The sequence below is a fragment of the Lissotriton vulgaris genome, chromosome 7, assembly GCF_964263255.1.
Source record: "Lissotriton vulgaris chromosome 7, aLisVul1.2, whole genome shotgun sequence".
NCBI lineage: Eukaryota > Metazoa > Chordata > Amphibia > Caudata > Salamandridae > Lissotriton > Lissotriton vulgaris.
In genome coordinates this window covers 1,558,674,170-1,558,700,121 of record NC_141695.1, presented here as the reverse complement: position 1 = coordinate 1,558,700,121, position 25,952 = coordinate 1,558,674,170, and the positions used below count along the sequence as shown (strand labels likewise).

At 40.0% G+C, this 25,952-nt stretch overlaps 1 protein-coding gene across 1 annotated transcript in view; it reads right to left on the bottom strand.

Annotated features, from left to right (window-relative positions):
- ATP9A (ATPase phospholipid transporting 9A) overlaps positions 1-25,952 on the bottom strand; it is a 482,075-nt gene that overhangs the window by 16,259 nt on the left and 439,864 nt on the right. Inside the window, exon 27 of the mRNA XM_086932451.1 lies at positions 25,317-25,520. Within this exon, the coding sequence (XP_086788577.1) occupies positions 25,317-25,520 (204 nt within the window). The remainder of the gene's footprint in view (positions 1-25,316; positions 25,521-25,952) is intronic.

Here is a 25,952-nt window from a genome sequence, read left to right as displayed (position 1 = left end):
ATTATAAATTAATTTTAATTAAATTTTGCGTTTAAGTTCTGTAGCGGGTTGTGGGTTTATAGAGGAATTGGGTGGGAAGTAAATTAAATGTAATTAAGTAATGATTTATTTTTATTTATTGGTATTGATAATTATTTTTTTAATTATTAATTGGCAAATAATTATTTTAATTGGTAATGAATAATTTTTTTAATGGGTAAATAATTTTTTATTTGCCAATTAATATTTTTAATTGGTAATAATATTTTTTCATTGGGAATTCATTTTTGAATTGGCAATTACTATTTGTAATTGTTAATTCATTTTTATTAATTGGCAAATAATTTTTTATTAATTAGTAATTAATGTTCCATTAAAAGTATTTTTTAGGTATAAAAAATTGCATTGTTTAATATTTTTAATTAATCCATTTTTTATATTTCTGTTTTTTATGAAAAATATTTTCTTGTTCAATATTTATTATTTGGGAACTAATATTTATTAATAAATATTTATTGGTATTTATTGTTAATTTAATGTTAATTCATTATTCAATTGTAATTATGTTTTTAATAATTATTAATGGGTATTTGTAAATGATGTAGAGTTATTTAAAAATTAAATTATTAATTATTTTAAAAACAAAAATTATTTATAAGTATGCTATATTTAACTTTCCCTACTGTTGCACTCTCTGGAGTAGGAATAGTAATCTTCACCCCTACGCTATGCAACACTTTCCCTACTGTTGCACTCTCTGGAGTGGGAATAGTAATTTTTGCCCCTACAATAACCAATGCTTTCCCTACTTTTGCACTCACTGGAGTGGGAATAGTCATTTTTTCCCCTACGCTATCCAACGCTTTCCCTACAGTTGCACTCTCTGGAGTTGGAATAGTAATTTTTACCCCTATGCTATCCGCTTTCCCTACTGTTGTACTCTCTGGAGTTGGAATAGTAATTTTTACCCCTACGCTATCCAACGCTTTCCCTACTGTTGCACTCTCTAGAGTTGGAATAGTAATTTTTACCCCTAGGCTATCCAACGTTTTCCCTACTGCTGCACTCTCTGGAGTGGGAATAGTAATTTTTATCCCTACGGTATCCAACGCTGACCGTACTGTTGCACTCTGTGCAGTGGGAACAGTAATTTTTACCCCTACGCTATCCAACGTTTTCCCTACTGTTGCACTCTCTGGAGTTGGAATAGTAATTTTTACCCCTACGCTATCCAACGCTTTCCCTACTGTTGCACTCGCTGGAGTGGGAATAGTAATTTTTACCCCTAGGCTATCACACGCTTTCCCTACTGTTGCAATTTCTGCAGTGGGATTAGTAATTTTAAGTCCTACATTATCCAACGTTTTCATTACTGTAGTTTTTTTTGGACTTTGAATAGTAGTTTTATTTATTTAGCTATTTAATATTTTTTGTATTATTTTAGATAATGTAGTATATAATTAATGTAAAAAATATTGAAACTATATTTCATTTTTTTAATTTATTTAACATAATTATTTACTTTTTAATTATGTTATCGTTTTATGTGTATAGATGTATTTGTAATTGATAATATTTTTTAATAATTTATAAGTTATTAAAATAATTATTAAAACGTATTATTAAGTATATATTATATATTTTATGTATGTTTAACACCTTGGCTGCTGTGACTTTTCCCCTCCTGTGCTGAACTTATTTGAATACTATTGTTTCATGAGATGCTCAGCTCGTCATAAGCACAGCTCCACTGTGCCTCATGACGAGCTGAGCTCGTCATGAGCAGGGAAGGGGTTAATTAATGTTTTATTATTATATATGCATTATTTATTAATTGTAAACATTATTAAATATTTTAAACTATGTTTATTTTATTTATAAGTAGTATTTACTTTATTGTACACATTTTTTTTTTAACAGAAAAAACGATATTTTTAATTACGATATTTTTAACATCAATATTTTGGGTTCGATATTTAGATAGGATGTCAATATTCTTGCCTTCGATAGTCCTGCGTCGATAGTTCTGTAGGTCGATATTTTGTAGGTCGATATTCTGTCAGTGATTTGGTGACAGTAAGGTGCAGGTTTCCTGCCAGAGAGAGCAGGCCTTTTCCCAGGAGGAGGTACAGCAGGTATGACTGTCTGTGAAGCTATGGCCAGGAGAAGAGGTCAGGTCGCCCTGGCGTGTCCGCACCCTCAGGAATGGAGTTGACAGTGTCCGGTGGCTGTGGAATGGCACTCCGGGGGTGCAGCTGAGGAGGGAACATCTAGGGGGCAGCGCGCCTCAGTGAGTAGAGCTGGCTGCCGTGCTGCAGGTGTTGAGCGGGCGCTGGGCAGCAGATGGAGGCGGCGGCAGCCACCGCAGGCAGACTTACCAGATCAGGAGGCGCAGGGTGCCGATTCCTTTGGTGTTGAGAGGATGGCCAGCATGCCGGTGCAGCAGGGAGAGGCGAAGGATCTCCAAGTCGCAGCAGGCACGGCGGGGTCTTTGCCGAGTCGGGAACCCGGGCGCGCAACGTCAGGTCCACCGAGTGCACGGCGGCAGAGATTGCTCCGATCTGCACCACCACCTCGTCAGTAGCTGCTGCGCCCCCAATGGCAGCATTCAGCGCAGGCACCTCAGGGCAGACAGGCACCAGAGTGGGCCCAAACGTTTCCACCTGGCCAATGCCACACTGAAGCTCCCAGCCTCCGGGGGGGGGGGGAGATCGTCAAGATCGCCAGCACTATAGAAAACTTCTGGGGCGTCTGGCAGCAGGCTGAAGAAGGCTGATAGCCAGAAACCGGTCCTTGGATGCTTGATTCCGGTCTGGGAAAGACATGGCTTGGTAGTTCGGACTGGACTGTTCCCATCAGGCACAGGGTCAGAGCTGATTTGCATATAGCCAGTGTCTAACCCAGGGTGGTATGGAGTGCAAAAAACAATGGATTTAGGCCCAGATCCTTGTACTGGGGTGAATGTATGACATTGTTCTACATTCTGTCCATCAACTGTGTTTTTTGTAATTGGCAGCAGGTAGGGCAGGCCCCGCATCCCGGGCTGAGGCGTCTCTGGGGTCATCAGTTGTTCCCAGTGGCGATGTAAGGATTACCTTCTCTCAGGGCATCAGCGGCGAGCTCAGAGAGCCGCAACGTTGGAGGCAGCCATTTTGGGGCAGCCAGAGAGAAGGGAGGCAGCCTCCGAGGTCTGTGGCACAGTTTCTGGCAAAATCGTCACATCAGCGGCTGGCAGTGGGTATGTGCTATACAGCTTCGGTTTGTCCGGTGTGTAGAGCAAGAAGTGAGGAGGATGGCTTGCGGATTGTGTCCCAAGCTACAGGAGCCTCCCGTAAGTGAGGCCATCTTGCTTGGCGTTCTCTAGCGCCCCCCGACACAAATGTATTTAAGCTTAAACGTGTATCCACCACATGATGTACTTGATCTTGTAGATCGCCTTCTAAACCCTCGAGGTAAGGAACAGTGCTCTGTTGCTTCACGGCTAGATTTGCGCTTTGTAAATACCAATACACATACACATATGGAGCCATCTTGCTGTATAAGTGCATCAACTATGTTATGAGCCTTATGGCATGTAAACAATTCTCTGAAAGAGAGACTATTGTCAGGAAGGGAGACATAAGTATAGTCCAAGAAATGATTAAAATCACCATTAAAAAACACTCTCTGTGGCAAACAAATTTCCCATCAGGTCTGGGGGACAACTACAGCGAAATTGTTCTTTCCAAGTTAAGTCAGTCTCACCAGGGGCTCGTGGGAGAAAGTTTTTGCTTGGGCAGATCAAAATGAAAAGTAATTTGGAGTATATTTTACTGGGGCTTTGATTTATCAATTACCAGTTTGCCATATGGGATGGACCAATTATAGAGTTTAAGGATTATTACAAGACTCTCCCTCGGAAACTGTATAATATCCGTCTTGCATATGCCATCAGTGCTGGTAAGAATGAGTTTTTAGATACACTAATCTATGTAGACCAAAGTAAAGTAGAGACAACAATACAGAAGAAGATGACAGAAACGAAAAGAGTAGAATCCAATTGGAATGTGGACTGTCGCACACCGGTAGGTAAAACCGTATTCAAGGTACCTCTGGGTGGTGGGTGCCGTGTTGGTAAACCCTCCTGGGCATGAGGGTGAATGTCAATGTTGCAACATGCGTTATTTCCCGTAGGAGTAACGTCTCCAAGTAGGCACACCTTCTCTTAATTTCATAAAGTTTCAATGAGTTTCAATAAATTTCATGGAGATCTTGTCAATAGGCTGTGTTTTATTATTTTGTTCATTTCATACTATTATCTTCATAGTACATCGTATTTTATCTTATTCCACATTTTTCCGCCCAATGCATTTCGGGCAGGAGCCCTTCTTCAGTCCCCTGGTTGGTTAGGTTCGAACACTTTAACTTTTGTTTAAAAAAAATCACGGCACTGCACCAAAGAAAAACAAAGGTTCAAGAGTACTCTATAGTCAGGTGTCAAAATAAGCCATGAGCTAATGTTAAAAAAAAAAACACTGAAATACACCAGTTTGGTGAAAAACGTCAACTTCTACTTCTTTGGATGTACGAATCAGGTGGTTGAAAGTAGGACCTGACCTCCAGCCAGGTTCTTTGTGTAACACCCCACAATCGCCAAACTTGCATTCTCTTTTCTTTTTTTTTCCAAGTACATCTGCGGTACCCACATTGCAAGCTTCACCCCATGGTACCTTGGTATCATGCAAACTTTCCTGGGAAGGCTTGCTCGCTACTGTATCATAGGGAGGGGAAAGGCTTGTGCAATAGTTACTGCTGTACCTCACAGAAGAACGTTGCTAGGTCCCAGAAGAATACTCCCTGATTTTTATTATTTTTAAAGTTTTGGTTTCTGGGTCCACCCATCAAGTTCCTGGGAGTCGAAGTGTTCCTTCACTGCCCACTTATATAATTTTTTTCAAGTGTGTGTGTGTGCGAGCACGCACACACACACATACACATCATACACATATATATATAAAAATAATAGAGTGGCAGAAGCCACTCTGTAGTTCATAGTTCGGATTCCTTGAGATAGGAATTTCTTGGATAGTTGCTTGCTAAAAACTTTGCACCGGTGTGATGAACCTCCATGAACCTTTCAAGATCTGTCATTTTTTCTACATTGACGGACAGATGATAGAAAGTTTTGTGGAGATTTGTCAAGGGGGTGCAAAGAAAAACGGGGGAGGGGGGTCACAAAATAGGTTTTGTCTACAATTAATTTTCTGTAGACTTTGCACTCACGCGTAGCGACAAGCGCTCAGTCGGATTTACATAAAATTTACCAGGAGTATACATTATAGTCTGCTGATGGTACTTTTGGGTACTAGAGGTAAATAGTTCTAAGGCATTTTAACTTGGTGATATCAGTTGTTGCAATAGTTTTACAAAGGTTTGTTGAAGTGTGCGGCATTTCGTGAAACTACTGCCACACATACTGATAACAAGTCATTATGTGATTCGCAAATGAATGCCTTTACAAAAGTTAAAGGCAATCATATTGTTTTAAGCATAATTTGTCTGTTTTCTGCGTTACGCCGTTAGATGTAGGCAAGCATTCAGTTATATATTTTTTCCCGATCTATTACCACAGTATTAAAGTGGTTATGGGTAGGGGAAAGGATTTATACATTTCTATGTATTTCAGAAAATATGACCTAGTACTATGGTACAGCCTTGAAAGTACCACAGTACTTTAAAAAGAAATAAATATGTTAAAAAGATTGAAATACACTGTACTACACTATATTTCACAACTATAGAGTGCCACAGTGTATTATAAATGTTTTACATATTTAATTAATTACAAAAAAACTCTATGGAGTACAGTGGTAATACCTACAAATTTGTGTGCTAATTAAGTTTGTTGTAAAGTGGTGTAAAAATATATAGAAGCATATAAATACATTTCTCTACCTATTACCACTATAATAAAATGGTTATAGGTGGGTAACAACAATAATCCTACTACTTACCTATATTTAAGGCCCTAACTCAGAACGCAGTGAAAATTTCCTAAAACCAACATGACTGCCTTTTAAGTTTTCCAAAAACAGCCATCAGTCAATCATATACTGCCTTTTCATTGGCATGTACCGCAGTATACCATGACATATTACATAACCAAGTATTTAAACACTTATACCGTAAACTTCGAACACCACTTACAATATTACACTTAGTACCACAAATTACCAATTACACCTCATCATCTATAATCTTGCCACATTACATCTACATCCATTCACCCACTTTCATGCTACGTCTGTTTCAAGTACAAGATTACACTTTACACCACCCCACTTTATGGTATCACACTCTACCCCACTCAGCTATACACCACTCCGGTCTACACTAATCCACTGTACGCCACTCCACGGCACCCCACTCCACTGTACACTATTACATTATAATACACTATATATATATATATATATATATATATATATATATATATATATATATATATATATATATATATATACATACTTGCACCTTCTCCATGCACTGCTTATACCCTTCTATTTATGTATCTTTTACAATATAAAGTAACAGTATTTACAATAACACTTATGACATCCCACATCACGTTATTTGTGAGAACACAGTGCATGGTAGAGTGGCAACTTATGATTAATCTATTGTAGCTATTGAGTTGAAAAAACTGTGTAAGGAGATGCGCGAGTTATAATAATGGGAAGGTGTTGCGTAAATTATATATCAAAAGGTATACGTTTAGAATTTTACACTTTTGTGTAGTTTACATTTGCTTTGTAAATGAAGAACAAACAAAGTTATAGTAATGAAAAGCTGGAGCATAAATTAGAAATTAAAGGTGTAACTAACTATAAGTGTACAATTTGTAACGTTTGTGTAGTTCAAGTTTAGTTTGTATAGAAAAAAATAAATAAAGATTTCCTAACTATAACAAAGGTTTAACCTCGTTTTTTTCATTGACACACACACACATTTTTAGAACAAGCACTTAGATGAGGTAGAAATCAGAGTCACACAGAATGCTAGGCAGAGTGTATTAAGCAGCAGGGACTCAAAAATGGAAGTACATTTTAATGCACTGGTAAACAAGAAAGCCTTATATATGATACTTTTCCATGACTGCATTTTTTCTTTCCTCCTGTGGGCCTTTCTCCTTCTTGGGTTTAGCTAGCCAGCATATAAGACAGTATTAGTTGAAATTCCTCTCTGTGTAAAACAGACATCCCCTTTACCCTCCAGTGGGTTGCCCTGTCGAGTGCCAGTCCCAAAGATAACACTTGTGACCACTATGTAGACATCACCTCTCTCGCTGTTAAGTTATTGCTCCGTTTGGAATAGCTGTAGTGTATCACAAGTGGTTTAGTTAATTAGTTTTCCGTTTTAGTTCAATGACTTTACAAATGGCAAGTAAGGTCAGGATGGGCAAAATCTTTGGAAAACTCAACCTTGTACACAGGAATGATACAACGTGTCCTTTGGCCAGGTCTGACTGCCACGCGGGGCCTCACAGTTTATTTTCTTTTGCGCCAGTCACCAGGGGGAGCGTGTGCACACAAAGATTGGTTTATCCGAGTGCTCGTTCAGGAACGCCCTTGCTTTACTCCCCCAGCCATGCGCGGAGTGCTTGCATTTACACATCTCTAGTTAGTCAAATAAATAGATTTTATAACCTGTAGGTTCGCAATTGAAAAAAACCCAACAAAACTCACTTATCCCCCATGTCTAAAATGGAAACAATTATTTTCTATCAGATCCCAAACAGGTAGTGAACAAACCAGAACAAATGCAAGACCCAGCTTATATTATGTCAAATGATCATCACTAAAAGTGCCGGTGGTGTCGCGCAACGCCCATAAGGCTCAAAGTGATTCAGACCCCCCCCCCGCCCCATAATCCCCCACACTACCCACCCCTCCCCCTCCCCCCGTTGTGCGTGTCCACCCGGGCTGAGACAGCATCCTGGGCACACTTCTGAGTACTTCACAGGTCTTTAAAAGACCATTTACTTATTAACGAGGTTTTGTTGTGTTTTCACCCCTTCTTAGAGCTACTGCATCTCAACTCTGCCTATTGCTGGAAGAATTAGCCACGCCCCCCGATTTTTGTTGGCTGATACGTGGATCATGCATATTCTTTTTTTGTGTCAGCAGTATAAGAATTATACAGTAACGATGGCAGCATTAATCAGGCATTATTCATATTCATGCCAGAGTAATAAAGATTTAATAACTGTAACCTACCAACCTCAACCCAGTGAAGTACCGCGCCTGTGAGCAGGCCACTAATAGAGAAAGACAGATACGCTTCCTCTATAAATATATTGAGTAACATTTGTACTCAAAGTGCGCAGAACATTCAACATCACATTTAAGCAACAACTACTGAGAACTTCAAGCTCCCTCTAAAAAAACAACTTCAAACTCCCTCTAAAAAACAATCTCAACATTTAAGAAAAAACTGCAGTACAAAAGGAAGTCAAAGGAGACAAAAATTAAAATTAAAATTAAGGGGCTTCACAAGTACAAAGAAAAAACACACCACGAGCCTATGACTGGGCAGCCCCGGTACGCGTGGAAGGCGTAAATCGTGTGAATTTGCAATGGTGTAGCAAGGAGGCCAGGGGGCTACTGAAAGGGGGATAAGCCATACTAAGCCCTTGTTATGTATCAATATACAGACATTATTGGGATGTACAGGGCCCGACAGATTGGCACAGCACTTGCTGTAATATTGATAAACATGCCCCTGATTGATAGGTAAATATACAAAATTTACATAACAGCACAACCCTGGATGAGAAATTTAGGAGGGCTAACAGGCAATCCAAATGTGAGATTCTTAAAAGGAGACTAAATTCAGCACTTACATTTGGTAGCTCTTGCAAATTAAAGTTTAAAACCTAAAATACGTTTTAAATATTATGTGTATGTAGTTAATGTAAAAATACATACAAACTGAGATGTTTAAAAAAAAAGTTTGGCAAACCTAATTGCACTGGAGGGCGTTAAACATTGACATAGCAACAAACGCAAAAAAATAGTGACTCAAAAAATAAATCAACGGTACAACTTTATATGCTTGGGTACTGCTTAAATTGGGATTACTTGATACTCGTAAAAGGGAGTCACTTGCCGAAAATCATCATATTTTATTTACTCCGCCAAAAAATTGTCAATCTTTGACGCTGCAATGATTAGTATGGGAACGAGTGACCTCTAGCGGTGAATCCTAAAATACTCCAGGATTCAGCAGCGATGGGCCTGTTTAACTAAGCAAAATGTGCTTACAACTTTCATCCAGTCATTGCGACGAACAACACGCTTCCCATTTCGAAGTCGGTTGACAGCACAAAGCGGAAGCACAGAGTGTGTTGCGTGCTAAAAGTTGAGACAAAGATGTCTACATCAGCAAACATTCTATCCACTCACTGCTCTGCACCTTCCAGCTCGGAAGGTGAAAATGCCACAACTTCCTCATACAAAATTTTAGTGTGTTAAAAGCTCAGCAGTTTGGCCGAGAGCTAAATTAGTTGCAGCGCTTCCGCCCAAAGGGGGAAAAGGGTGCATAACTAGGCACTACAAGGGGTGTCGAGGATAACAGGTTGTCCTGGGAGCTCAGAGACTTGGGTTCTAATACCTGCTTTAACACAATACTCACAAAAAATAAATGCTTCTGGACAAACCAGGCCACTGCCCACAAGCCTCAATTGTAAATATGTATAATGTGACTATGTACATAAACTGTGCTGCTCGACTTTTCCGTCGATACCTCACATTCCCCTCACCAAATCACCCCAGCAAATAAAATAGGAATCTGATGAACCGAGCTAGATTTTTTTATCAGTTTCATTTTGCATCTTACTTCCACATTTAGCATAATATTGCGAAGTTAAACGTACATATCATTGTCTTTAAAATACTTATACACTGAACTGTTCCATCTCTTTCAGCACACGCATGTGTTTGAATTTCGCTGCTATGGTAAACAGAAGATAATACATAAAACTTATATACGCATGCCTATAAAACAGGAATGTACACGGTGGTATTAGTTTCTAAACACATTTGTGTCCTCGCATTTAGCTCATGGCTATTAGGATGTTGTGAATATAAACACCTGCATCCAAGTCAATATGACAGGAATGAACTGAACTACATAGACTAGCACTATTTTAAATAGTGAGCAGGAACGTGTGCCAGCTATAGTAGGGACTAATCTAATGCTGGCAAGCCTGCCACCTAGAAATTGTTAACCCCTTCGCTGCGGCGGCTATTCCGCCGCAGCGCTAAGTGGGTGGGACGGCCGCGCGGCGGTTCCGTGCTTGTGACAGAACCGCTCCATCACGGCTCGCGGGTGAGCTGTGCTTGTGACGGAACGGTTCCGTGACGGCCCGCCCGTTCTTTAGAACGTTAGCGCAGGCGCCGAATTCGTGCCGCGCAGGCACGGCGGCAGGGCCGTGACGGAACCGTTCCGTCACCAGCACAGCCCACCCGTGGCTCGTGACAGAACGGTTCCGTCACGAGCATGGAAGAGGCTAAACCTAATCCTAAATGGGTCAAAAAGACTGATCTCATGCAGTAACTTGATAACCACCAACCAAAATTCAGCACATCCCCATCAAAGCTATGTCTTCGACTGCAAATTCAAAGACAAGTATGAATTATTGAATGAATTAATATTAGCCTTGTAAAGCGAAAACTTTGCCTGGAGGCGTCAAGGCGCTATGGAAAGGGCCACAAAAAATAGACGTAGGGAGGGTCAACTAGGGCTATATTTAACGACCAGAGCCACTCATGCCCCAAGAGAAGCTACAACAAACAAAAGAGGGGCCTGGTCAGAAACCTGTTCGTGTGCCGCAACTGAGCTAGTTACTCGGATGCAAACAACTCTGAATTAGTTGACCCCTCTGGGACCACTAAAAACGCAGCTAAAAGCCTCAAAGATAATGCCCTAACTACATATCCAGAAACACCAATTGCTGATAAATATCATTGCCTAAGGTCTGGCCCCAGGGAAAGCAATATTATTTTCTTTAAAAAAAAAAAGAAGAACCATGGTTGCGGGCTCTCCTAGTTCTTTATAATAATAACACAAGTATAACTGATGGTCTCAAACTTCTGATCTCTGTTTTTTGGACCTACTTTACGGACTACACATATGCCTGTAAATCAAAAACATCATCATGGTGTAATCCACTGATATCCACCCTTATAACACACTAAAGAACAGAAAAATAACCCTATCTCAACTCCTCTCCTCCTTTGTCACCCACACCTAGCACATCTCTCTCCCTGATACAAAACACAGTAGCTCTGACCTGGACCCTTCTACACTGTCCCTGAATAACACTTCTGATAAAAAAGATGATCCCACTCACTATACTGAGAATATTGTTTTCTTTTTATCACACCAAATCACTACTGCAGACCCTTTGTCACATAATTAGGTAACCCATACTCTCCCTAACCACTCACACACAACTACACTATCCAGATCCTCAGATCTTATTATGCCTGAAATGTTTACAAACTTTTTTCCTACAGATTATCAAGCATATTATGCCAGCTCTAGGTCCATATGTAAACATTACATACTAAAGAATGCTTGCCACTGTCTTGACCAACTCCCTCTACCATAAATACAACCCAGTCACCTGAGACGTTACAGAACATTCATCTCCTACCAGAGAGACACCTAACCACACCACACATTCAATAGCCATTCAATCAATACAGTCTAAATCCTGACAATTAACACATTCTGCTTAAACCTAGTCAATGCAAAGGAAACACCAGATCATTGTGTTCATATAAACACTTATGCATTGTAACAACAACTGCAAAAAAAGCTCCTATCAGAATTTGTGCTCTCAAAATAGTAGATCAGCCATCTCTATTAATCTGGCTCTTTCATTCATTCCCCATGAAATAGACCTGGACATTCTCTCTATCACTTAGACATGTTTCAAACCCTCCTTCGAACCTATGACAGGCATTTTTCTCTCTATTGGAATTAGCTGCCTGTCTAAAGATAGACCCTCAAAAACAGGGGGAGTCGCCACCATCATCTGATGTGCAATAACATCACAACACAATCATTTCCCTGCTTCTAATGCCTCACTATCAACTTACTCTCTAACAAAGACAGACCTTGAAAGATGAACATTATTTCTCATTCTCCAGGAATCTCTAATACCCCCACCAATAAGCTTACAGAATTCAAGAATGGCTAGCTGCCCTCTCTATTGCTTGATGATTTTACAATTTCAAGGAAGGAAGGGAAAAACAAATCCACTATTCAACTACAAGTCTTTCCAGAGGAACACCACATTGCCCCATGCACCAAATCTAGCATAACCAGGAAAAAAGAATTCCACAGTGTGCAGGAGAAAATTGGCAGCAGAGTCTGGTCTTTAATCAGCCCCTGCAGTCAACCCCTGGGATAGCCATCACCCCACAGAGACCCAGCCTACATCTTAAAAAAAACCATAATACTCCTGTGGTGCAACCATCCAAGATTTAACCCCAAGTTTCTGTGGAGTCATACAAGCTTACCCACAGTAGCAAGGAGTGAAGCTTAAGCAGCAGCTCCCGCAGGAATACCGCAGTACACATGGCATGTTAAATCCTGCTCCCTATTTCGGAAACCCACGGCATGCAATGCCACCCTACACGCGTCGAGTGCACACCCCAGACATCAGATCAATGCCATTCCCTTTGGTGAATTTATGCGCGCCAGACGTAACTGCAGTACAGAACCAGATTTTAGAGAGTACCTACTGGGTATGGTATCTAGATTCAAACACAGTGGATATAGTCATAGCACTGTCAACAAAGCTCTCAATAGAATCTCCAAGGTCAATAGGTCAAAACTCTTAAGGACAAGCTCAGAAAAGACAGCACTGAGATTGTCAGCCTAGTCACTGACTACAACACACTTGCTCAGACTGTTACATGCAGCATGAAAAGACACTGGCATATACTCCATGCAGGCAAGTCACTTCAGGATTTTACAGCATCCAGGCCAGTAATAACATACCGTAGGGCCAGATGTTTTAAAAACATTTTGAGTTCAATATACCCAAGAAGGAAGAGACAGGAGCATTGGCTCACATCACATACTTTGGGGTTTTTCAAATGTGGCTATTGCACTATGTGCAGATGGGCCTTGGCTAAAAAGAAACAATTCACTGGAACAAATACCAAGACATATAAGATTAAAGCCAACATCACCTGCTACACCAAGTATGTGGTCTATGCCGTTGAATGCAAACAGAGGTATATTGGCAGTACCATCAGAGGTCTGAAGCACAGGGTTGGTGAACATATGAGCACTGTAAAGCAGGAGGACACCAGATATCTGCTAGCCACGCACATAGCCGAATGTGCAGCACAATACACTCACAGAGCATTTAACTTTTATGGCTTCGTTTTTGTACCTAGAGACTCCAGAGGAGGCAATACTCAGAAGGATGGAAGCACTATGGATCATGAGATTGAAAAGTGTCGAATTGGGTCTTAACACCGATCATGAATTACAATATTTCCTTGGAGACTGACACAATACAATTTCCCACAGACTATCATCATGGGAGAGGCTAAAGCTTGACTAGGTATGAATGAATGCCTCACAAATGAATTCACTATGCATTCCCAATGCATTTGACTGTACATCTCTCATATTCATGCTGGACGTGTCAGTCAGATCAAGCTCTATGTTTGTTACACCTGCACAAAGTAACAGATCCTTATATGATGTAAACGTTCTTCGGTCTTGGAACAGTGCCTTATACTCAATTTGTAGACTCACATGAAATGAGGTAAACACTTTCTTACCACAATAATAGAGACACATGAACATGATATGTGGGGAAACGTACCATCTACACACATCAACCATTTGATTGAAAAGACTTGCTACCGATTATTATTGAATAGTTCAAATACTGACTTTTCCGTTATGCCAAGTATTTTCTAATTTCTTACTACAAAGTATTTGCAGGTTCTGCTTATTACAATGTTCATATTTTCCTGCCTGTTGTTTCGCAGCAATGTTTGCTCACCAGCTATGTTAAGTATTCTTTAATCTTTTACTCCGAGATTTAATGACGTTCTGCCGGTTACAATGTTTATACTTTCCTGCCTGTTGTTTAGCAATAATGCTTGCTCTCTACCGTATATCTCTCCTACTTTCGGATAATGAACCTCATAATATAGCAATTCTCATGGTTGCGGACTCGGCCTGCAACACCATTTGATGGGGATAGGAGATATTCTATACTCCCATACCTACTCTATTCTTTTAATTACCCTTCTGTTGCCAACAGCCGGATAGTTATTCCGGACACCACAAAGGGTGCCTATTCAGATCTCAGGTGGTATACAATTTCACAGTGATATGTAATCACTTTAATTTATAATGCTCCTTTTGTCCATTGACAAATAATTGTACTTGACAATAGTTTTTAAACACTACGCTTCGATTCGGTTATCAAAGACATGACTGACAAGACTAATGTGTAGAATGTCTGATTAGACTAGTACACAGCCGTGCTGTTCCAAAATAGCGGGACCCTGCCAGCAACCATTTGTACATTCCTTGAAGTCTGCCTTCTTTTTCGGCAGCCATTGGGGCTCCGATAAGGACATCTGGTCATGTCTAAACCACACCCGATGTACTCACGGACTGTGGGAGCGTTTCTTGTAACCGAGAATCTCGCCGGTAAGCTGTCTATTTCCTCAACTACAGGATTCTAGGGAGGCGATATTTCAGGAAAAAGCTTTCCTGTACGGAGACTATGGCTGTGCATTATAATATCCTCTTGCTTTTGTTTCTTAAGGATCGGGCATCAGATTTTAGCTCCCCATATTAGGAGGCTTATACTTGGATGGTGCAACAAGCGTTACCAATTAAATTAGAAGTGAAGAGGGAACTTGATGACTTTCAGGTCGGAAGTATCACCGAAACGAAGGTGTGTTAGACCCTAGTAACGTTAACCGTATCTACGACAGATTCTCTAGCTAACACTATTCATACCGGGACGTATTTTCATTCTCTCTTGTTTGCAGGGATATATATGACAACTCTATAGGTATCATATTTTGTTTACATTCCTTCACTCTTTACTATGACATAGAAGAGCACCTGACATGCATTTACGATTTAATCATAGCCTTGGCAACATGAGGGCAGCACATACTTTTTAATCACAGCCTTGGCAACATGAGGGCAAACTGTTCCTTTCTCTCTTTCATCTCTATCAATGCTATTGGCTATTATTCTTGCACACAGAAAAAATAAGCTGTTATGCCAGGAGATGGGCAAAAAAGATTTAAAGCTGATTATAATTTGTTTTCAATCCACTAATGTCCATGCATACTACTGCTGTAACCCTCTCGACAATGCGCCCATGGGTTTCAATGAATACACAATGAGCTTTGGATTTGTCTTATCTTATGACACCGATTCACTAGGGTGTGCACACATACGGGTTGTAATTATACATACCACAACCTTTGTATTTGTATATATCCTTAGCCCTGAAGTCGCAGGTTCATTCCCTATAATGCGACGAAACACGTGTTGGCTAAGACTGAAAGAAATTGATTGGGCTGTTTAGAGACACCTTCCACAGAAGAAAGGACAATTAAAACAAATAAACTACAGAACTAAAGAAGACAACTGTCGTTTTACATTACTGTTAACTGTATATACACTCTTAGCATGTGCAGGCTATTGTTTACTTTCATGTGGTCTTTGCCCCGTAGTATGGAATAGGGTGGTTTTCCCTACCTCTTTGCACTGCACACAACTCTAATTGAACAAAATTCCTATGCAGTTCTCCTTGGGAGCACCAATCTCCTATACTACTCCACCCAAATTGCAACAAACACCCTGAGGGGAGGGTTCCTCGGTCTCTCCCACCCAGCCCCCACACAAGTATCAGGGTGTCACGGTGTACCTAACTTGCTCCTGATACCTTTTTTTTTTACATTTCTTCAAGATGAGGACCGAGTCCTGTAATGGAGACTGCAGGATTTTCCCAGGATTGAAGGCAGCCAATCAGATTGGTCGTTACCATGGGACTGTATCGAAAGGGCTGATGGGAGGAAAACCCTCCTTCAGCCTATCAAAGGGCCCTATTTTTTCCAAAAATGTATGGTAGTGTGGGGCTCCTGCTGTCGCCTGTGGGGCCAACCAACTTAGCTCTTTAAAACTTTCATGGTCACCCAGAGAATCTCGTTAAACATAAATTTCTGTTCACAAAACTCACACTTTTTGAGTAAAGTCCTAACATTTTGCCGAATTTGGTGCAATTATGTTCACCCATTTTTTTCTGTATTGGACAGCAAAGTTTCCTTTGGGAATTAAAATTAGAAATAAATATGGGATTCCTACCGACCTTTTCATGGATCCCGCTTGATGAATTGGTGCAAACCTTGCTGAGGTGAATGAACTTTTTTTTGGACAATTTTGAGCAGATTCATCCAACGGAACCCAAGCTATCCCCAAAACAAAAAACATTCTTACAATGGCAACCCTGACCTAACTAGAACTATAGAGTGCCGACCGCCACTGTGTTTTACAGTTTCATTTTGTCCCCGTTTGACGAATATACACAACACTTTGCAAACAATGTTAATCCAGTTTTGGTTTGGCATGGCAAGTTTTGCGCAGATCTCTCCACAGGAGCTACATGGGGTGTAATGAAGGTGTAATTAAGGTATCAAAAAAACAATATTTCCCATTTTAACTTCTATAGGAGTCTTTGTCTCTTTCACAGAAAAAGAACACAACATGAACTTAGGGAAAGTCCTTTTCTTGATATGGTGTAAATCTGTTCAGCACTTCTAGACCCAACTGCCTCCATTCCTCCAAGCTGATAAGAGACACCTCCTGTAAACCGGTTTGAACAGTCAACGGTGAAAGATTCTCTAATTTGGAAAGACAAATTCAATCATGAGGATTCTACACCCAAACATTCACACTGGCTGTCCCTACTACCTATTATCATCACTTAAAAGATTCAGCAGAAAATATACCACCAAATCCTTTTTTTTCTCAATACCACTGTATGCCTTGTTGGGGTTAAGATCTTTCACCTGCTTCTTGACTTCTTTGCTTGGTTTGCTGATCCTTCTTTTGACACAAGTTTCCAGATTTACAAAATGGGGCTCCTATCAGTCTCAAATCTTGGGAGCCTCATGCGCCATAAAGTTTGTGGCTAGATAACTTCATGCGCTTATGGTTTATATGGAAATTGATTGTACCAAGGACTAATCACATTGGTGGATTTGTATCTTGGAATCCATAAACCACTGTACTCACTGCAAGGATGACTTAAAAGAAAAATTGAGAAAGCTTTTTCCCAAGTAGATATCAGACCCAGGTGACATTTTCTTTCAGGTTGATGCCACAATCCACAATCATCCTGTAAAGACAACTATGTTAGCACATTCATTACAATGTTCTATGTAGGGCAGGCATCACGTTGATCAGAAGAATGTATGACGTTACAAAGCATACATTTACAACGCATGCCTTTACAACACAGTTTTTACCCTGCAACATCCCTTACAACACATACATTTATACCAATAAAACGATTTTTTTAAACTACATTTACAACGCATTCCATTACATCGGATTATACCTTTACAACACATACCATTACATTGCATTTAAGGTAAGTGTTGGATAGTATAGGGGTAAAAATTACTATTCTAACTCCAGGGGGTGCAGCAGTAGGGTAAGTGTTAGTTTAAGGTAGGGGTAAAAATTACTTTTCTAACTCCAGGGGGTGCAACAGTAGGGTAAGTGTTGGATAGTGTAGGGGTAAAATCTACTATTCTAACTCCAGGGGGTGCAACAGTAGGGTAAGTGTTGGATAGTGGAAGGGTACTATGCGTTGTAATGGTATGCCATTGTAATGACATGGGATGTAATGTCTGCATTGTAGTGACATGCATTGTAGGGTAATGCGTTGTAGGGACATGCGTTGTAAAGGATGTTGTGATGTAATGACTGCGTTGTAAATGCAGTCTGATGTGATGACTGCGTTGAAAATGTTGTTTCCCTATTCAGAATGAAGTCTATAAATGCAAGAAGAATTCTCAAAACTGACAACTGAGGGAAAGTAAAGTGGTGAGAGTAAAGGAGCAGGCAAGGTCATGGAGCAAGAATATTGTTAAAATTGGAGGTGATCAATTACCCATGTGCATCTAATGGAAAAACTCAGGTGTGCAGGGTTTCTTCCTGAATCATTGAAATATACATTCAGCACTGACTGTAAAGAAGGCTTTCCTTCCATTTTCTCAGTGCCGGATTAAACCCTGTGGAGGCCCCTAGGCAGTCGAAATTTCAGGCCCCCCAGGCAAATTATCTCTTAATACCCTATGCACCAGATTTACTTTTACAAAATGACAGCTGCCAGAAGACGTGCTGTTAAGAGACAAACTGTTATGTCAATCTGATGTCTCTGGTTTATGTACTTTTAGTTGGTAATGTGTTCATTACATTATTACAGTGTTTGTTCTATACAGTCTTTAATATAACGTTTTCGTTTCTTTTAGTCGATTCCTTTTTTTTTTACTATCTTTTGTAAATATTATTTAAGAAAGTGTATCTGTTGTCGCGGGCCGCTAATGGGAGTGAGGCCCATAGGCTAGTGCCTACTTTGCCTATTTGGTAATCCGGAAATGCATGTTCCATCCTCTTTAGAAGCTCAGGTTTGTCACTAAAAACATGACACGAGTTTTCAGACAATTCTGACATGATTTTGAGTGCCACTTTCCCCTTGCTGCTTCCAGGCTGCTGTCCTAAATGCTCACAAGCACCTCTAGGAGGCTAAAAATGAAGGATGCCCAGAAGTGCTCAATCTCATACATGTCCTAGGCCTCTATAACAGATGGTCCTTTAATTGCATGCATCAGGCTCAGACTGGGTCACTGCACCATATCATAAGGAATGAGCTGCCCCCAGTGCATCCATGAATGCATGCCAGTGATGGGACAGTGCATTCATGAAAGTTACACCAACAGATCTGAATTCATGGTACGTCTTTTCCTGTGCAGGAGGCAACACAACCTGCTTTTGAAAAAGGGGGATCTCTGTACGGTCCGTGTGGGCGTCCATATTCCCCTGCCGAAGAGTACCCCTCAGAAAGCACTGACTGTGCATTCCCAATATTCTGATGGCCTATTGCATCTTTAACCACATCTCCAATATGGCTCAGGAACAGAGGCAAAGTGTGTACTTGTGTGCATGGCCACATACCCATGCATATAAGAGAATGCTCTCTCAGGATTGCACAGACGCTAAAAGAGCAACGGTGCGAACTGTCTCATAAAAGGGGCGGCACATGCATCTCTGGCCCCTTCAGTAATATGAAAGTGCCGCAGTGGTACAAAAAGAGGACACACAAGACCACTGCGCCCCCGAGTAGTAACATGGACTCTAGTGGTCTTTGATACCATGCATCAAATAATCCCCCAATGCAGAAGTCACTAGCAGAGCCAAGAATTAGGAAGATTTCATCCTCGCAAATTATCAAAAGTATAAATCCAGCTCTTAGGATCCTCTACATCTCTCCACCACTATCACTTTACTCAGGCACCCATCTTTTTTCTCTTTTCTTCAGCTTTTAACAGGGCACCCTCTCAGCAAACTTCAGGGAAGTCCACTTGTGCTTTGTGTTTTTTCTCTCATCTTCCTAATTACACACACATTAAACCAAGCAATGCCTCCAATCGCTGTATTGGCTGGTGCAGGAATCCTTATCTTATATAAAGACAGCTTTGGGATGCAAACTATGGTTTTAAACATTTTGTTTTTGATCCATTCTGGGTAGCTCAGAAGATCCCAAGACCATGGCTGCCTTATGGCAAATAAAACTTGTTTAGTATTATTAATGGCCAATATGGCTGGTAGTGGCCCTCTCCTAATTCCTGGTGAGAAAATGACACTTGTCCCAGTGATGTAATACATAATAGGTTAATACGTGAAAGCTGCTTCATAGCGTGCTTGAACCAAGATGGAGGATGAAATCGGGGGTGGGATGGGAAAGAGAGCTGGATACAATCTTAGGATAGCAACATGAGTTTGAAATTGTATTTGGAAGCGCTGGGTCTACTACGTCTTCCTAAAGGAGAGAATATTTTCAACCTGCCTTTTATACTTTGAGTCCAGGATTGTGAGTATCGTTCCATTGGACTTGGCTTTCTTGACCTTGCACACAACGTTAGCCTTCTTGGAAATGGCCACCAAGGCTGAGTGGTACCGCTAACCACAATAATGAAAATGGGAAACGTCCTATTTTTGGATTGCCTTATGTGTGGTACTGAGCACCATGAGCTGAAAATTAGCTGTAGTCAGAAGCCAATGGAGGCCTTTCTTGACTTTGCTGGATATGGTTCCCATGGCTGGAGATTATAAATGAGCCAGGCCACATGAATTTCAATGAATTGCTTCTTTTAGTGGCTTATGAAAAGAGTTGGCACACACGAAGACGTTGTAGTCCAGATGGAGGATGACGATTACCCTGATGAGTGAGATTTTTTTGCTGAAGGCGGGTTGCTAATGGTTTGAGTAGGTCAGACAAGATAGTTGATAATACAGAACTCACAAGACGAGTTTTAGTTTTGATCCGGTTTAGGGCCAAGTGAATCTCATCCATGATAGATTTTCTGGAATTGCTTTCTGGGTTCATGCACAACTGGGTGTTGCCGGAGTAAATATACAAAGAACGGCTTAATACTCGTAATCTAGAATTCCTAGCTGAGATACCCCATTTAAATATGAGGCTTGAAATACAGGAGCTGAACAAGATTACTTTATGCAGTTTAATTACATTGAAATAGATATTTTCAAAGCTTAGCAGATTCTGTGGTGAGTTCAGATCCAGGTCAGGACCGACAATCACTTCCATTCCATATTCGGAGCATGCTTAAAGAAGCACTGCTAGCTTCAAGAAATGGTTGACTTCACATTCTAAGCTCTGGATACAACAAAAGTGAATGCCCAAAAAGGAGGCCCAGTACTCACCGCTGTTCTTTTCAAGTAATAATAACATGTGATCGTTTTCGAAGGACTGATATCGTTTCAAATATTGTTTTCTAAATACACAGTGCTGTTAAGTAAACCTCAAAATTAATACTTCTTTCAGACCAGGACACTGCAAAAGTTCAGCTGACAAAAAAGTTATTGTTCGCAGAATCTGCTGTGAATTCCAGGAAATGCTGTATTGCTGTTAGCGAGTGAGACCTTCAAACCGGAATTGAGGCAGGTGCACAAGATAAGTAAACGCTTTTTTAATTGTCAGATTTTATTTGTTTGAACGGAAACTTTCTATATCGTACAGGGGTACTGGAAGAATTTTCAGACTGAGGGCACTGCCAATCAATGTTGTATCACAGAAGTCATAGGGATTTAAAAAAAAATAACAAGCATCTTGTAAACGAGCCCCTCCCGTTGAGCAGGAGAGTGGTAACGGTCTAGCACATAGCTGGTGTTGCATTTAGGTGCACACTGTCACAAATATATTAGTAAAGCATGGCACGGTGGCTAATGCCATTTAAAAGCAACACATTTTCCCTTGTAATGACCACTAAATTCGCACAAACATTAAGTTTTACTGATAATAATATAAAATGTACAAACGATAATGTGTGGAAATAGAGTTTCAGCTAATATTTCATTTGCGCATCACCAAGTGTATTGATTTCTTTTGATCCTTTTTACATTTTGGTTTCCACCACCCTTCAGAATTAGGAAAAAAACACTTAGGTGCTGATTACGATTTCGGTGGGAAAGGCTCAGAACCGTATTCGGTTTGTACGGATCCATGTCAAAAGCCTTGTTTCCGACCGACTCGGAAACATTTCAGACAGACCGATTACGATGGCTGGAAACCTTGCGGACTGTTCGACTTAGTTCCGAATCATGTCCGAACGCTATTCAGTGACACTGAGTCAGTTGGAGCCGACTTGTGCATCTCTACGGACGGCATATACGACCAAGCGATTACGATGTCTTATTTGGCTAGCCTTTCCGAATCAGTCTTTCCGACACGGATCGACTGTCTGAATAAGAATTTTGGGGCCTGTAGCAGGCCCTCCTTCACCCAGAGGCCTCCGGTTGGAGCCCGTGGGGGTACCCATACGTCCCCTCACTCCAACCATGCACGGTGGGGCAGGCACTAAGGGGTGCTTGCCACAGAGTGCACGGTTTTCAGCAACTACCCCGTTTTTCAATGGGAGCCTGTGTTGTCTGTAGGAACACAGGCTCCCATTGAAGTCAATGGGAGTCCGACCGAAAGGTGTTCAAACACATCATAATCGGTCGGCCTCCCCGAATCCGATTTGGTTGGAAAACATTCGGAAACCAAGTTAGTCGGAGTGCTTTCCAACCGACATCGTAATGAGGCCTTAAATTAGCGCTATCCTGTTTATTAATTGTGAAATATTTTGACAGTTCATTTGGAGGTATTTAAATGTTGTTGTGTGTAAGAAGAAAACGACATCCTAAATACCTTTATTTCCCACCAGCAAAATTGCCACATAGTTTACGCTATAAAATCCTCATACGTAGCAGTAAGAGAAAGAGAAAAACTGTCTACGTGTTAAAAGAATAAGCAGCAATTTGTCAGGAGATTAGACTGACATTTTACCTCTGTCTTTGAATGCACAGCAAACGTGACAAAATAAAAACAAAAATTAAAGTCATCTTAGTGCTTATTCACGTTTGGAATCCAAGATGGTTACTTAGGGTTCTGATGCACCCCTGAGATATTACCTTTGACCAAATTTACTTTTAAATAAGATTTTACTATATCAAATTTTGTATGAAGTCCTCAAACACATTAAATACTTAGGATTATGTTTCACCCAATCTATTAAGACCTCAATTTCCATGAGTATAGAAAAATGTATACAGAAAATGTCCACATTAACGAGTAAATGGCATCCCTTACACCTCTCTTGTTGGGGTCGCCATGACCCTATTAAAATTATGTTAGCTCCCATCATACTTTATACTATCTCTAACATTCCAGTAGCTATTCCTTTTAAATCTTTAAAAAATAATTTACTCTATAACCTCTCTTTGTTTTTGTGGAATAACAAAAAGCCCAGTATGTCGATCTTTAAGTTAACACGTCCAGAATTAGAGGGTGGGTACATTTTCCTGATTTTCCCAAATATCATAAGGCGTTTTTGTTACATCAGTCTTCTCTGTGAATTTATATCTCTTTATTAGATTGTCCATTATGGGTTGAGCTTGAACATTCTTATCTTTCTCCTTTTTCTTTCCAACAATACTTATCTTTTACAAGCAAACCACAAACTCTCTCTACTCCAGTTTTTCATTATTCATGCAAATTATGGAGTCTATGTCCCCCTATACCCCACGGATTCTGAAATGTTTCCTAATTCCACGATTTGACATAACAAAATTCATATTGATGCGTGGTAAACCCTTTTATTGGAGATCCTGGAGAAAAAAAGGTCTAATCTGGGTGTGTCAACTTTTAGAACAGAATGAGGTTATACTTTTTTCACAAGTCAGTCTTCTTTCTTCCCTACCCTCCTCTTGTCAGACAAAATACAAGCTTTTACAAACAGCTCTTTGCTCCGCATATGCTCAATTTCATTTGTCTCGCCCTTCTCCATCTTCTGTTGTTAAGTGATTACATGCCCTTCTCTCAATCACTCCAAAGCACCATTATTTACTCTCCTTGACTTCTGTCTATGAATGATAGAATGAGAGAAAACCAAGAACGAATTGGAACAGGATTTAGAAGTGGAATTGTCTATCCTATTATGGAATAGAATATGGGCCAAAATGAGGAAATCCTCTAGAGTGGAAAATACCAACCAAACACTCTTTTTTATTTATAATAGGCTTCTTCTCTCCCCAATGGTTAAGCACAAAATACACATTGATCCCCATGATACTTGCTGGACCTGCTCCTCAGAACATGCGGATTTAAAGAGTCTACTTTTTACCTGTCCTTCTATTCATAATTAGTGGATTTGGATTCAGATTAACTTAATTTTTCATTCCGCAATTCCCTTTCCCATCGCTAACATATTTTTAGGAAGTGTATCTAATGATTGGAACACATGTTAATCTAATGTGCGGATTCTAGACTTATTAACAGCAGTTGCTTTTCAGTAGATTACCAAAATTTGGAAGGATTTAACCAAGTTATCTGTTCAAGCTGGCTAGGGAGCAGTTTGTCATAATCATAGATTAGATACATCAGATGTTTACTCTATATCTCTTGAGTGAAACATTTAACTTTATGGTCATTTGTTACAATGTTCCATGGTGATAGTGCAAAACACTCTTTTACATGCACCCCTATTCAGTATAAAGTTTCCCAACCTCCTTGACTTTCTCTTCATAAATATTATAATTGTTTGAATATGCTTAGTATTACCTAGACTTTCCTCTTCTCAAACCATGTACAACCCATACTTTTCCCCAGCTATTCCTTTTAGTTTCATAATCTCAACTGAAAGAATATCTATTATCCTGTATTATATGGTGGTGTCTTAATTTCTACTAATAAACGTTCTTTCGAAATTAATCATACTGACAGTCAAACAAGGGTAGAGCAGGAAAGCATGTACTTTCAGTAAGCAAAGATCAAGACAGAAATGATCAGACTACTGCCCTAGATATTAAATAATAAGCTTACACTTAAGAAGCATCAGCTGTGTCAACTGCTAAACGTCAGTTGTAGCAGGCCATGACTGCAGCACCACAGAAGTAAACCGCAGTGGGCAAATGGAGGTTATTGTTAAGAGTATCTGGTGTCCTTTTCCCCTGGGGAATATCGTTTGATATATTAAAAAAAATGTACAGTCACATGAAATCCAACCTTCAGATCCTTTTCCATTAAATTCCTATATTTTCCCAATTGTTCAAATTCCTCCTACTCCAAAGCTGCATAATCTCTGATTTCAATTTAACTAATGTGACTTTGGAACAGCACTTTAAAACAAAACAGAAACTTTAAAGGGGCTGTAGACAATGGGCATGTGAAGTGGTTAAGTTGTGCCGGTTATTGCAGGTGGTGGGCAGTGGCCCTTATTTTCCTGCACTGGGACAAATAAAGCACTGATATTAAATGAACAAAATTATACTCTGTAATAGAACAACATCTCCAAAAGGAACAGTGGAGAGCATGTTTTAAATGTCTAATTCACAAATGAAGCAGGGCAGCTTAGAGAGAAATCTCAACAGCACAAGGCCAGGAAAAGAAATTACACTCCTGGAAGTTGACAGTCTTCGATAAAAAGAGGAGGCAAGTTGCTTACCAATGTACTCATGTAGGAACACAAGGGAGGCGATGTAGCAGGAGAGGCTCAGCAGCTCGGCCACAATCATAAGCCAGTGCCACGTCTGTATGGTTAGGGCCACCATCAACAGCTCGGTGAGAATCAGGGACGTGAAAGAAATGGCCACAATGTGGAAAAACTCAGACTCGAAGAGCAGCAATGCCCCATACATGATAATGCTACCTGTAGTCGGGAAAAAGCAGTAGTTGATGTATCATGCTTCCTTTAGAAAACAACGTATGTAAAAGTGACACTCTTCTAACAATCAAATTAATTAGTATCATATTATTTGGGATGAATTCAATATGCTGCAAAACTCCATTATTTGTGTTCTGGTAATTATGGACTGAAATTAGGTTTATTTTTTAGTTCACTTTTGCTATTGTATGTCTGTTATGGTTTGTGTTTCAATAGTTTATCAAAGTATTATTATTATATAAATCTGAAATATCGCTATTAGTACTTGTAATGGACACTGTTATAATACTGAATACCGGCTCCATATATGTTTAAACATAATAAGAACTATATTTACAAAAAAAAGCGACCATATAAGAACCATATATTTTATTGACAACTAAGTTGAAGCAAATTTCCTGGACAAAGTTCCTTCTT